Genomic DNA, 14,206 nt, shown 5'->3' with positions numbered 1-14,206 from the left:
GATGGTTTTGTAACCTTTTCCAGCCTGATGAGCATCAACAACGCTTTTTCTGAGGTCCTCAGAAATCTCCTTTGTTCGTGCCATGATACACTTCCACAAACGTGTTGTGAAGATCAGACTTTGATAGATCCCTGTCCTTTAAATAAAACAGGGTGCCCACTCACACCTGATTGTCATCCCATTGATTGAAAACACCTGACTCTAATTTCACCTTTAAATTTACTGCTAATCCTAGAGGTTCACATACTTTTGCCACTCACAGATATGTAATATTGGATCATTTTCCTCAATAAATAAACGACCAAGTAGAATATTTTTGTCTCATTTGTTTAACTGGGTTCTCTTTATCTACTTTTAGGACTTGTGTGAAAATCTGATGACGTTTTAGGTCATATTTATGCAGAAATATAGAAAATTCTAAAGGGTTCACAAACTTTCAAGCACCACTGTACTTGATATATCTCTGAAAATTCTGTGTGAGATACATAAAATTATTATATTGTAACTATCGAGTATTTTATGGTCATCTGCCGACTTGCGTTTGTTTCGTGTTTGTTGCGTTTGTTTAAAACATTTTCCGGTGGTTTTATCCCTGTCCCTCAGGCTGAGAGGCTGCCTAAGGGTAAAAAAAACAATAACGTCACGCACTCGCCAACCAATCCTGGGCGACATCTCGGTGCTGAAAGGAACTTGCGGGAAGATTTTCTAGTTTCGGTTTACAGCGCTGACTCAGGCCATTATTAAAAAAATGTTCTGTTTCCGCTCCACCGGCCGGGTGAGTGCCGTTTGTGCGGTTGAAAAAATTTTTTTAACGCCGGTTTTTCGACATTTTTTTTCGGGTTCGTAAATCTAAAATTGAACTTGACATTTCCGCATTCCCAGGGCTTTCCACTAAGGCTCATACTAGCCAGCCATGACAAATAAGTAGCCAGCCGGGGGGAGTAAACACAAAATAAACTCCTGTGCGCGCAGTTCCCAGGGTTAAATGTATTTTCCACAGACCATTTATTTATTCACTTTACTCAAATACAAAGTAAAATGGCAGTAAATCTTCTTTCTTTTCTTGCGTATTGCATCATGAGGCGTTCCTGGCTTGTAAATCTCTTATTTTCGGTGCATGACACATTCACGCAGCTGAGCATGCTATGAATTAACAACGACAACGGTCTGCAGTGGGGCTACACAATTAAACACTCAGCGAACATTTCTCCATTTGTGTATGAAAATACACTCCAACCACTCAGTTTGGTTTCATTTACAACCAACGGTGTCTTTTGATGCCAGCACGTAATTGAACGAGAGAAGACTGGTTTACCGGAGACAAAATAAGTGTTATCTCTGAGTCTGTTCCCTCACCGACACACTACTGCCTCCGCCGAGTGCGCGCGCACTCTGAACTGAATCAGCTCTGCGCATCCGCTGTGCGGCACAAAAAAATGGCAGCCACCATGAAGGAAGCAGATCCGGAGTTTTAAATTTTGCTTAAGTGTGAAACCACAAAATGGTATTCTAGCGAACAACAAAATAGTAAAGATTCAGAAAAACAAATCATTCAGTGATCATTTTAATAGTGTAATTTCATCCGAACTCGGCCTAACGCTCGATTTAGAACTACAAAAAGTCCGTGTGTCGGACATTTTAAGTACCTTTGTAAAAGTTTTGCAAATGTTGCAGTCAGCATTTAAAATGCTAACTTAAAGTTTTTGTCCAAGTTTCAGTTGATTAAACTGTCATTTTATTAAATGTGTCTGCTTTTGTAATAAAAAAGTACTGAAAGAAAAAGCAAACACAGCATTGCGATTTCTTATCCATCCATATATATATATATATATATAAAAAAAATCCCTCCCTCCCGACTGAAAATTTTTTTGCTCACCCGGTGGACAGGAAACGGATTTTTTTTAAGGATGGCCTCAGTTCGTGCAATCGCTGGTGTTGCATAGGCTACTGTGTAAGCTCTGTCAATTTCAGCGACAAATTAAAAATGGAAGCGGATGAATTGGTTCCTAAAAGAACTAGTAAGGGGTCAGTCATCTGGCATTTTTTTTGGATTATATTATGGTGCTCTGTGTTGTTCTCATTTATGTATTTAACAACAGTATCAAAATACTCGGGTCTTGAAATAAATGCACATTAGTCATGAACAGTGGTAACGACTCTCTTTTGAGTTATTTTTGACATAAGTAAAATTCATACATGAACAAATTTTGGCTAGTTGATTTTCTGTTTGGCTAGTTACTTTGGAAGGTAACTAGTCCAGCTGGCTGGTGAAAAAATATATGAATTTCGAGCCCTGCATACCATCTGAAATGGATTTAATAAGGAACATTATTCTGTAAATCAGAGAACCATGTAGATCATACAGTATCATGAATCCCTGCAGTGTTTCTGCCGTTACCGTTTACTCCACATTCATTTAGCTTCATTTCATTTCAGTACTAATATGATTAGTCCTTGTATCTGAAGAAGCTGTCATGTTATTTAGCTTTATTTTTTAAGTTTTGTAACCAGAATTAGGGTTTATACAGAATTAGATTATCGTTGATTAACCTGTGCACCAATCACCAATGCTGGTGCCCGATAATGATCAAGCCTGCTATAGATTTGAGCTTGATTTGTACCTTGTTTGCATCAGTAATGGATTAAACAGCCAAAGGGTTTTCCATGTCCTCCGTGCTGAGAAATGGCGGCTATTCCTTTAACAAATCTCCAGGTTGACTCTTTTTAAGAAATCTTGTCTTTTGTCTTACTCTAGGTTTTGGCTCCTCAGATTTGATCTCGCTCTTCAGTTTGGTTTGAACAACTATCCTATTTGAACAGCTAGTTCAGTTTCAGGGATCTGGAAATGAGATGGTGTCCAAATATCCAAACATGAGATCCATGAGCGGATGGACAGTGAGTGACATGAATGGTGACTCTCTCACATCTTGCTGGCCCAAATTGAAAAACAGGAAGAACATTGACAAAAGACTATTCATTTCAAATGTGCAGTATGACCTTTAGTCACCTCAGCGTGCAATCATTTGCACAAATATCCAAAACAGGCAATGTTTTTCACGGTATGCCAGTTTGGACAAACACAGACCAGACTGTCAGATTATCACTGTCAATGCTTCAGAGGTTTGATAATTAAAGCCCAGAAGATCCGAGGCCCACCTGTCAGGGACATAATCAGTACAGATGAATAGTTCTGCTAATTTTGTTTTAATGTAGCTTATAATTGTGTTCTCTCAAACCATCTGTTGAATGCATGTTTTCCCCCTCCACTACATGTTCTCGAACAGCTGTACTTCTATTTGCTCCATTAGATTTTACAGCTGGATGTTTGACACCTCTGTGTGTAGGACAGTTGTGCTGCCAATATCGAGTGTTGAGTTTTTGCTCTTGGGCTCAGGAGGTTTTTTTTGGGTGTGTTGATTGAGTAGAGCTGATGGGTATGATTGATAGATAGTTAGGTGAATTCATGGATATGTAGATTGAAGGTTGGACAGTTTTACTCTTGGGAAATAAGGATTCCTCAAGGGATCTTTGGATAATTCTTAGCTTGTAGAGCATTTAAAAAACAAAACAAAAAAACTTTACTTAGAATGGTCTCTGAACAGGAAGGCATCTGTTGTAGGATTATGTAAAGAACCTTTAAGTAGTCCTTTGGAGGAATAAACCAAACCCTTGAGGACTCTGGATTTAACTTTTTGCCCTGAGAGTGCGCATGGATAGAAGGATGGATAAGTTGTTAGATGTATATTTTGAATATAAGATTGCATGCATATGCAGATGTGTGGTGGAATTATCAGTAGATGGATATATCTATGGATGGATGCATGGATAGGCTGATGAATGAGTGAATTGGTGCATTTATAGATGGATGGATGGATGGATGGATGGATGGATGGATGGATGGAAAGGTAGGTGTACTGATGGATGAATGGATGGATAGGCTGATGCATGGATGGGTAGATGGATGGATGTAGTTATGGATGGATGATGGGTAGGCCTATGTGTGTGTGTGGATAGATATGTAGGTGATTAGGTGGATGGCCGGATAGATAAATTTCTGGATTGACGAATGTATAGATGCGTAGACAGATTGGTGAATGGATAGATTGATGGATAGGTAGTTGGATGGATGGATTGATGCATTGGTTTATTTATGGATGGATGGATATAGGTGAGTGAGTAGGTAAATGGATGGATTGATGTATATGTGGATGGATATATATAAGTGGGTGGATAGGTGAATGGATGGATTGATGGCTGATTTATGGATGGATATAATTGGGTGGGTAGGTGAATGGATGGAATGATGTGTAAGTGGATGGATGGATACGTGGATATAGGGGGTTGGGTAGATGGATGGATGGACATAAGTGGGTTGGTAGGTGAATGGAAGGATTGATGTATAAGTGAATGGATGGGTGGATGGATAGATATAAGTGGGTTGGTAGGTGAAAGGATGGATTGATGTATAAATGGATGGATGGATAGGTAGGTGGATGGATGGATATAAGTGGGTGGGTAGGTGGATGGATGGCTGGATGGATGGATGGAAGTGGGTGGGTAGGTGAATGGATGGGTGGATGGATGGATATAGGTACTATAGGTGAATGGATGGATTGATGCATTGGTTTATTTATGGATGGATAGAGGCGTGGATATAAGTGAGTGGGTAGGTGAATGGATGGATTGATGTATAAATGGATGGATGGATAGGTAGGTGGATGGATGGATATAAGTGGGTGGGTAGGCGGATGGATGGATGGATGGATGGATGGATGAAGTGGGTGAGTAGGTGAATGGATGGGTGGATGGATGGATGGATGGATGGATGGATATAGGTACTGTAGGTAAACGGATGGATTGATGCATTGGTTTATTTATGAATGGATAGATGGATGGAGGCGTGGATATAAGTGAGTGGGTAAGTGAATGGATGGATTGATGGATGGATGGGTGGATGGATGGATTGATGCACTGGGTTATTTCTGGATGGATAGATGGATGGAGGTGTGGATATAAGTGAGTGGGTAGGTGAATGGATGGATTGATTTATAAGTGGATGGATGGATATTAGTGGGTGGGTGGATGGATGGATAAATATAAGTGGGTAGGTAGGTGAATGGATGGATTGATGCATTGGTTTATTTCTGGATGGATAGATGGTTGGAGGCGTGGATATAAGTGGGAGTGGGTAGGTGAATGGATGGATTGGTGGATGGATGGATATAAGTGAGTGGGTAGGTGAATGGATGGATTGATGCATTGGTTTATTTCTGGATGGATAGATGGATGGAGGCGTGGATATAAGTGAGTGGGTAGGTGAATGGATGGATTGGTGGATGGATGGATATAAGTGAGTGGGTAGGTGAATGGATTGATGTATAAGTGGATGGATGGCCTTGTCTTTCTGCACTTCACTACATACTGGTGGGGAAATTTGCAGGGCTGTTTCGTGGCAGCTGAGGCCTCCAGCCAACAAAGCTCCATGTGTTTGTTAAAGGAGGAATTATAACATGGAGTGGAGAAAATCACGCTATGTGACATGAGCTTCCTGAATAAATATTTTAAAAGAAAGAAAGAAAGAAAGAAAGAAATCCATTTGGGTGGTTTATTGCTTTCAGTGTGTATAACTTGCACCATAACTACCTCAATCTCACTTGTACACTCTTTCCTTTTCCTCTTTTAAAACAACACTTGTCTCAGCACTTCCATCCCCCTTTTCCTTTTGTTCTTTTTTGCCGTTTTTGTTCTTTTCTTACAGCTGTGTGTACATTCTAATAAGCCATAAAGTTGAGATATAAATGATGAGTAAAATGTAGTGTTGCTGTTTACTCATGGATGACTTTGATATTGAGTATGCACATGATGAATCCACAGGGGCTGAAGCCAACAAATCCCTAATGGACCTGTGTTAAAAACACAATTTACCCCATGCTTCATTATCATTCTGCCTCCACTTAAAGCCTGAGAGAAAACTTTTAACGTTTAATATCGGATTTTGTCTGTTTATTCACATTTGTTAGGTTGATCAAGCTGAAAAATGAGCTAGAAATCAAATAAGCTTGTTCCCTCTGGTGTTTGTTTATAGCCCTGTAATTTCATTTTAATTATAGTGCTGGTCTTAACCAAGAAGAAGGATGGGTCAACAGTACTACACTGATAGACACAGTCGAAGCACTTGTTATTATTGTTATTATTATGGAAGTAATGCCATGATGGATGGTGTTACTCAAGAGATATTTGTGTTTGGGAATATTGTGAATGATTCTGCTGTTGAATGTAGACTCTGTTCTCGACAGCCTAGTGTTTTTTTTTTCCTCCAGAGTTTTGTCTTTGCTTTGCCCTTTGAACAGGATTTCCAATGAAATGAGTCTCAGCATCTTACAGCTCTTTGGCTCTGAGCTGTTATCACCCAACAGCACCGGTTTAAGCCATGACTTTATGGCATTCGCAGGTTTCTCACTGTTTGTTTTCTTTGTTTGCAGGAAGTCTGAGGGGCGCGACCATCGTGGACGCTCTGGACACTCTGTACATCATGGAGATGTATGATGAGTTCGAAGCTGCCACTGAGTGGGTGGAGAAAAATTTTGATTTTAACATGGTAAGGTGCCACTCGTGTTTTCTAAACCTACAATCACACTGACGAGACACAAAGCAACATTCTGCAGTCATTCATTTTCATATACGTGTGCTGTGATTTTAGCAACAGCGCAGCAATCCACATGGAGCTTGAGACTGAATAGAGAGATTCATATTTATATGCAAATTAAGCATGACACGGTAAATTGATTCAAATGATTCCTCTGACCAATCCTATGGCTCATAAGGTGTAACGTTGCTTCAGTTCCTCCCCACACAACTTTAAGTTCCTAGCCTGTGAATATTATAAATATGTATAATAATAATTCACTATAAATATGTGAATATTTAGTCTGGCCTCGATCCGTAGACATTTCCGACGGGGGTGGGTAGGGACAACCCGCTGTCTTTCAAACTGTCTCTGTGCGTATAGGCCAACGCTCTGACCAATCAGCGCAACAGTGACTGTGACGTAGTCAGAGCGACAGAATGCAGTGGGGGAGACCTTGAAATAAATAATTTTTCAAAATGCGTATTAATTAATTAACAGGTTCTAGATATTAAGAAGTTTGGAGATAATGACCACAAGTTTGGAGTCTGTACCACATACTTAACATACACTCTTATTTTTTCCAAGGGTTTTTCAAGGGTTTGCTTAAACTGTTTTTGAGAGTTTTTATTTTTATTTAGTGGTGTTTGGTGAAATAATTTCCCTTAAATTTAAAATAACGGGAAAATAAGAAACAGTCAAAAAGTAATGTTTCAAAGCTGTTTATTAATTCTTCGTACTGCACAAACTAGCCCCATCCTTTTGGCTACGAGCGGAGCCAGCTGGTAGATCAGACTTTTGCCATAGCCGGTCGGCAAAACAGCGAAAACGTCCTTCTTGAAAAGGAATGAGCGGAGAGCCTCTTCCTGCTCATGTTTCAACGAAAACTCCAAGTCTAATTCTTCTAAAACTGATTCCAAAGCGGAGTCAAACGCGCACTGTTCACTAGCCGTAGCCATCTTTCCTGCTGTGCTTTCTCCAGCGTTGCGCAGCCTTGTCGTCACTCCTGCAAAAGCCCGCCCAAAGAATCCAGACAAAAACCTTGCGTTGTGATTGGCGGGCAAGATTTGATGCCCGGGGTGTTTTTGTTTATATGGTGCGAGGCTAGACCCATTCGCTAGGCAAAAATATTTTTGGCCGCTAGGCGGGTGGGTCTAGTTTACTAGGCTATTAAGTTCCTATTTTCTCTTAGTTCCCACAAAACTGGACAGCAAACTTATAACTATTTCTTCATCTTATCCTCCCATATGCAGTCTCTGGTTATATCTGCGGTACATTACAAAGTACCACCTACAGTGAATTTGTGTAGTACTGTTAACTCGCTTTGCTAAACTGATCAAGAAGCTAGTACAGGCTTTCGTCTAAACCGGGGAACAGGGGCGCTGCGCCCTCTTACCGAAATGCTGATTGAACCCCAAGTCACACTTAGGCCATGCACTTATATGCTACTGCACAACATGCAGTCTTTCTCAAAACGATCTTTTCTCCGTGAAAACATCCCAGCAACACCACGTGACAATGTGTCTGATCATCAAATACGTTATAATTACTCCAAAAATATTCCAGTCATAGTAGATACACCACCAGACGGTGCAAAAACAATCCGAATTGGCGTTTTCCAGACTGAGGCGCCATGTTGTTTAGTTGTTTATTTGTCGCGACTGCTCTCGCGAGATTTGACATGGGTTACATACAAGGTCAGCTGACTTGTAGAGCGAGATTTCTCGAGACTCAATGACCTTTCACCCACCGGCTCGGGAGCTTTTGACAGAAGTAGTTCGCGAGTTGTTTTTGTTGACACTTGGGAATTTAAAGATGTCATCCCACGGCATGAAACGGAAGAAAGCCAAAGACTGTCCGGGGCAGAAGAAGATTACTTCTTTCTTTTTCAATGTTGACAAACAATTTGTTACAATTTCCCTCTCAGATAGCCTCAGAATGTCCCATTGTAGCCTCAAATTTTCAAAGGCTTCGCACAGCGGAGGGGGGGACGGACCCCCCCCCAGTTGCTTCGCTCCCTCGCCATGGTGAGCGCCCTCATACTAAATTTTTCTAGAAAACCCCCTGTAGTATCTAGCACGTAACACATACTAATGAGTACTGTGCAAAAGTCTTAGGCACATGTAAAGGAATGTTGTAGACCAAAAGTGGCTTAAAAATAATGAAATGAAATGTTTGAACATTAAAAAAATCTATAAACAGCAGTAAGCCATAATAAATCAATATAACCAAGTCAGTATTTGGTGTGAGACGACCCTTTGCTTTAAAAAAAAAAAAAAAAAGTAGTCTCAGGTACAACGAGTGCAGTTTTATGTGGAAATGAGCTGTAGGTTTTACTGAGCATCTTACAGAACCAGCCACAGTTCTTCTGGACACTTTGACTGTCACACTCGCTTCTTCATTTCGCACCAAAACCCAGCAGCCTTCATTATGTTTTCTTTTTTAATCTGATAAGTGCTCTCTTATGGAGTATGCTGCTTAGGCCACACCAATTTAATTAGTTGGTTCTCAGATTTTTTCAGGAAATACATGAAGCGAGCGGGCGAAATAAAAATAAAATTTTAAAAAATGCTCTGATGGTAAAATTAGCGGTGGAAATAGACCAAACAATACAGGCAAACCAGTAAACAGAATTTCAACACACCTGTCAAAGATTTTACGCTTCTGTTTGCTGAATATCCTAACAATCACAAACAGGCTTTGTAGGATTCCCCTCCACAGGCATGTTTCTTCCACAAGTCTTTATCTAAAGTGAAAGGGGCGATTTGATTGGTTTTCGGCGTCACGTGACCTCATGTCATGTTTGATTTCGATTTTATTTTATTTTTTCATTTTGCATTTTTTTCAAGCGGTGATTCCGAGAACCAACTCATTAAATTGGTGTGGCCTTATATAAAAACTTTTTTTTTTTTTCTGTAACATTTAATTTTGTGCCGGAAAATGAACGTTTGGGACTCTAAAATGTTTTTGTGTTGTTGACTCAATAATGTAGAAGTCATAAAATAGAAATCTATAACAAAAGTTTGTATGAAAAAAACAGGGTGCCAAAGACTTTTGCACAGTACTGTAAATCATAACACGTTTTAAACAAAACTGTTCGTTTTACTTGGCAGTTTATGTGTTTTATAACTTGAATGCTAGCAAAACAGCCAGTTACGTCACTTCATCAAGTATAAATGAAGACGCGAGTCTGATTCCGGTAACATTTTCACGTACGATAAGGGAAAATGTTAAAGACATTCAGACTTTGCTGTTACAGTTTGCTAAAAATGTAATAAAATAAAATTCACAACATTTTATTTATGTACTTACCTGCAAATTTACTCAGTCACATTCTTTGTTTTTTTTTTTCTCTCATTACACTGCAAAACCCGATAAGGTCACTGAGCTCAAAAATTTTATTGAAACTGATTACGTAAAAATTTTTGAGGTAAGTAACTTACATTTTTTAAGGTAAGATTTCTTAAAAATTACAATAGTGTAATTTTTAAGAAATCTTACCTTAAAAAATTTATCCTTATTGGGTTTTGCAGTGTACCTTTTGTTATCTGTTAGGATTGTCTTTAACAGTTCCTTACTGCATAACTTTTTTTATGTTTCTAACACTGCCCTTATTGTTTACGGAAAAGGGAGGAACTTAACAGGTGAAAATCAGCATCAGCTTTGATGTGTATCAAATATCTTGTTTTGTTCAGATGTTTAAATATAGCCCTCTTCTGCATTCCTGCACTGTTCACTGCTGTGGGTGGGCAGGAACACTTAATGCTGCCTTCCTCCAATCAGTCCTGATGCTTCTGACTCATCAGTCTGAAGGTGAGGTACAAGGAGATGCTCAGGATCCGAGCCAAACAACACCAAGCTTAAGGAGTGCTGTTTCCTTCCACTCTCGAAATCTTAAGAACTGCCATTAAGAATTGCGCTGCTTCTTCAAAAAAATGTTTTTTCTTTCTTTCTTAATACATCCATTTAATTGTTTAGCCTCGATGACTGACTCATGAAGTGTGCTGAGAGCTTTCAGTCAGCGTTAAGAGCTAAACGCAAAAATGGCACTCAGATTTATCAAATATAAAGATTTCCTGGACTGGAATGGTCATCTGTCAGCCACAATTGTGAGGAAGACGGAAAAACCAGATGAGATTTGCTCAAAGTGCAAAAGCCGAGAAGCATTTAATATGATTTTAAATATGGAGCCCAGTGGAGTGATAGAAATGCCCCGAAGTGCACAGGCATTGTGTGGCTGAGATAGGCAGGGCAAGGAAGGAAGGACAGGAAAGCTTTAATGGTCCACTGAAATCTGATGAGTCATGGCAATTGGCAAAATATCCCAGAAATCATATCAGCATGAGCAAAGATTAAAACGAACATTGGGAAGAGTCTAGTGAAAAAAGGCTTGTGCCTGGTGACGGTTAGAGAGTTATCATGGTCAAGCCCCACGTAAAAACCTGTGTACCGCTGGTTTTAAAAAGGAAGTCAATTTATTGATTTATTTCATGCAAATTAATGCAAGGCAATATTATTCCTAGATACAGTTAGGTCCATATATATTTGGACACTGACACAAATTTTTTTTTTTTTTTTTTACCCGTTTATTGAAACATATTCAAGTTATAGTTGTGTAATGGACATGGACATAAAGTCCAGACTTTCAGCTTTCATTTGAGGGTATCCACATTAAAATTGGATGAAGGGTTTAGGAGTTTCAGCTCCTTAACATGTGCCACCCTGTTTTTAAAGGGACCAAAATTGGACAATTGACTCAAAGGCTATTTCATGGGCAGGTGTGGGCAATTCCTTCATTATGTCATTCTCAATTAAGCAGATAAAAGGCCTGGAGGTGATTTGAGGTGTGGTGCTTGCATTTGGAAGATTTTACTGTGAAGAAAACATGCGGTCAAAGGAGCTCTCCATGCAGGTGAAACAAGCCATCCTTAAGCTGCGGAAACAGAAAAAAAAACATCCGAGAAATTGCTACAATATTAGGAGTGGCAAAATCTACAGTTTGGTACATCCTGAGAAAGAAAGATAGCACTGGTGAACTCATCAATGCAAAAAGACCTGGACGCCCACAGAAGACAACAGTGGTGGATGATCGCAGAATAATTTCCATGGTGAAGAGAAACCCCTTCACAACAGCCAACCAAGTGAACAACACTCTCCAGGAGGTCGGCGTATCAATATCCAAATCTACCATAAAGAGAAGACTGCATGAAAGTAAATACAGAGGGTTCACTGCACGGTGCAAGCCACTCATAAGCCTCAAGAATAAAAAGGCTAGATTGGACTTTGCTAAAAAACATCTAAACAAGCCAGCACAGTTCTGGAAGAACATTCTTTGGACAGATGAAACCAAGATCAACCTCTACCAGAATGATGGAAAGAAAAAAGTATGGCGAAGGCGTGGTACAGCTCATGATCCAAAGCATACCACATCATCTGTAAAACACGGCGGAGGCAGTGTGATGGCTTGGGCATGCATGGCTGCCAGTGGCACTGGGTCACTAGTGTTTATTGATGATGTGACACAGGACAGAAACAGCCGGATGAATTCTGAGGTATTCAGAGACATACTGTGTGCTCAAATCCAGCCAAACTGATTGGTCGGCGTTTCATAATACAGATGGACAATGACCCAAAACATAAAGCCAAAGCAACCCAGGAGTTTATTAAAGCAAAGAAGTGGAATATTCTTGAATGGCCAAGTCAGTCACCTGATCTCAACCCAATTGAGCATGCATTTCACTTGTTAAAGACTCAACTTCAGACAGAAAGGCCCACAAACAAACAGCAACTGAAAACCGCTGCAGTAAAGGCCTGGCAGAGCATTAAAAAGGAGGAACCACAGCGTCTGGTGATGTCCATGAGTTCAAGACTTCAGGCAGTCATTGCCAACAAAGGGTTTTCAACCAAGTATTAGAAATGAACATTTTATTTACAATTATTTAATTTGTCCAATTACTTTTGAGCCCCTGAAATGAAGGGATTGTGTTTAAAAAAATGCTTTAGTTCCTCACATTTTTATGCAATCATTTTGTTTAACCCACTGAATTAAAGCTGAAAGTCTGAACTTCAACTGCATCTGAATTGTTTCGTTCAAAATTCATTGTGGTAATGTACAGAACCAAAATTAGAAAAATGTTGCCTTTGTCCAAATATTTATGGACCTAACTGTATAAACATAATTAAACTTTTAAATACATTGTGTGATATCTCGAGATGTCCATTTAAGATTTTTTTCATCACCGATAGTCAACACTCCTTATCAACTACTTAATCAAGTCATACATGAGCTGATAGCCGATGAGGCGTGTAGCACTGAGTTGGCTGTAAGCCATGTATGACGAGATTGAGTATGATAACTGTTTTAAAGATTTTTTTTTGGGCCTTTTTCACCTCTATTGGATAGGACAGTGCAGAGATAGGAAACGAGCGGGAGAGAGAGACAGGGAGGGATCGGGAAATGACCCCAGGCCGGAATCGAACCCGGGTCCCCGGTACGGCGCCTTATCCACCCGAGCCATGACGCCCCGATAACTGTTTTATTCAATCCACATTCACTGGATTTTGAGGAACAGAGCATTTTTATTTTTATTTTTTGCAAATTTGATAAATAAAAACTTTATACAAAATGTCCGACAAAATCATTTCCGCTTAGAATGTAAACAAACCGGTGAAATAACAGGAGCAATTTGTGAAAAAGGCTATAATAATTATTCTTGAAAAATAAAAAAAGATACATTCTTACCATCAAATACTTTTATTACATACTTTGTTGCTTTTTTTTGTGGTATTTTTAGGATTTTGTTTCTGAGTAGAGTTTTTATTTCATTCTCGGTTGGTTCAGCAACACGCTCCACCATTTCCTTCTTCTTTATGGAGTGTGGAACAGGAGATGGGGGGACCTATATTCTTTTAGCTATTTCTGTTTCTTTTAAATACTTAACAAGTGTTAGCCTGGGAAATCCCATGCTGCTTTGACAATCGTTCCGATCTGAAAAGACAGCATGGAAACTATGGTCTAAAGGCTCGCCTGAGTTAGGGAGCCAATCAGAGAATGGGGAGGGGTGGAAAGACGGTGACACGTACTATTCGACAAACGGAAGCTTGTAGTTTATTTGGGACTGTTTACGGATCACATTTAACATGGCGGTGAGCGATACGAACCAAACTTTCGATCAAGCTGGACGGAGGGTCCAGCTTCTCTCATATTTGTCTTGCACAAACAGCAGTAATCGTTCGGTGCCATTGTTTTCCTATTTTTGTTTTGCCTTCTCTTTCTCTTTCCTTCTCTTCTTCGCCTCTTCGTCGCTCTAACTACGTCACCGGGTACAACTGCCATGATTGGCCATGGGCTACGTATACGCCAAATGATAGACATTCGCAACGTCCAATAAACGGCCGTTGACAATCGTAAACCACACCTCCCCTACGAGAAATTCAATAGGCGGATTCCAGACCATATTTCACTTGTGATATGGTCTGGTGTTAACCAGACTAAACAAGGGTTGCCAGGCAAAACAAACCTCGCCTGGTAGCACTTATGATGAATATGAAGGAATATATTGTGAAAAAATGATTTTGACG

The 14,206-nt window shown here is 39.8% G+C and overlaps 1 protein-coding gene across 1 annotated transcript in view; it reads left to right on the top strand.

Moving 5' to 3' along the window:
• man1a1 (mannosidase, alpha, class 1A, member 1) overlaps positions 1-14,206 on the top strand; it is a 370,371-nt gene that overhangs the window by 137,148 nt on the left and 219,017 nt on the right. Inside the window, exon 3 of the mRNA XM_060916425.1 lies at positions 6,483-6,598. Coding sequence (XP_060772408.1) covers positions 6,483-6,598 — 116 coding nt within the window. The remainder of the gene's footprint in view (positions 1-6,482; positions 6,599-14,206) is intronic.

The sequence above is a fragment of the Neoarius graeffei genome, chromosome 3, assembly GCF_027579695.1.
Source record: "Neoarius graeffei isolate fNeoGra1 chromosome 3, fNeoGra1.pri, whole genome shotgun sequence".
Classification (NCBI taxonomy): Eukaryota; Metazoa; Chordata; class Actinopteri; order Siluriformes; family Ariidae; genus Neoarius; species Neoarius graeffei.
Note: the sequence above shows the minus strand (reverse complement) of the source record. Positions and strands in the feature narration are given on the sequence as shown.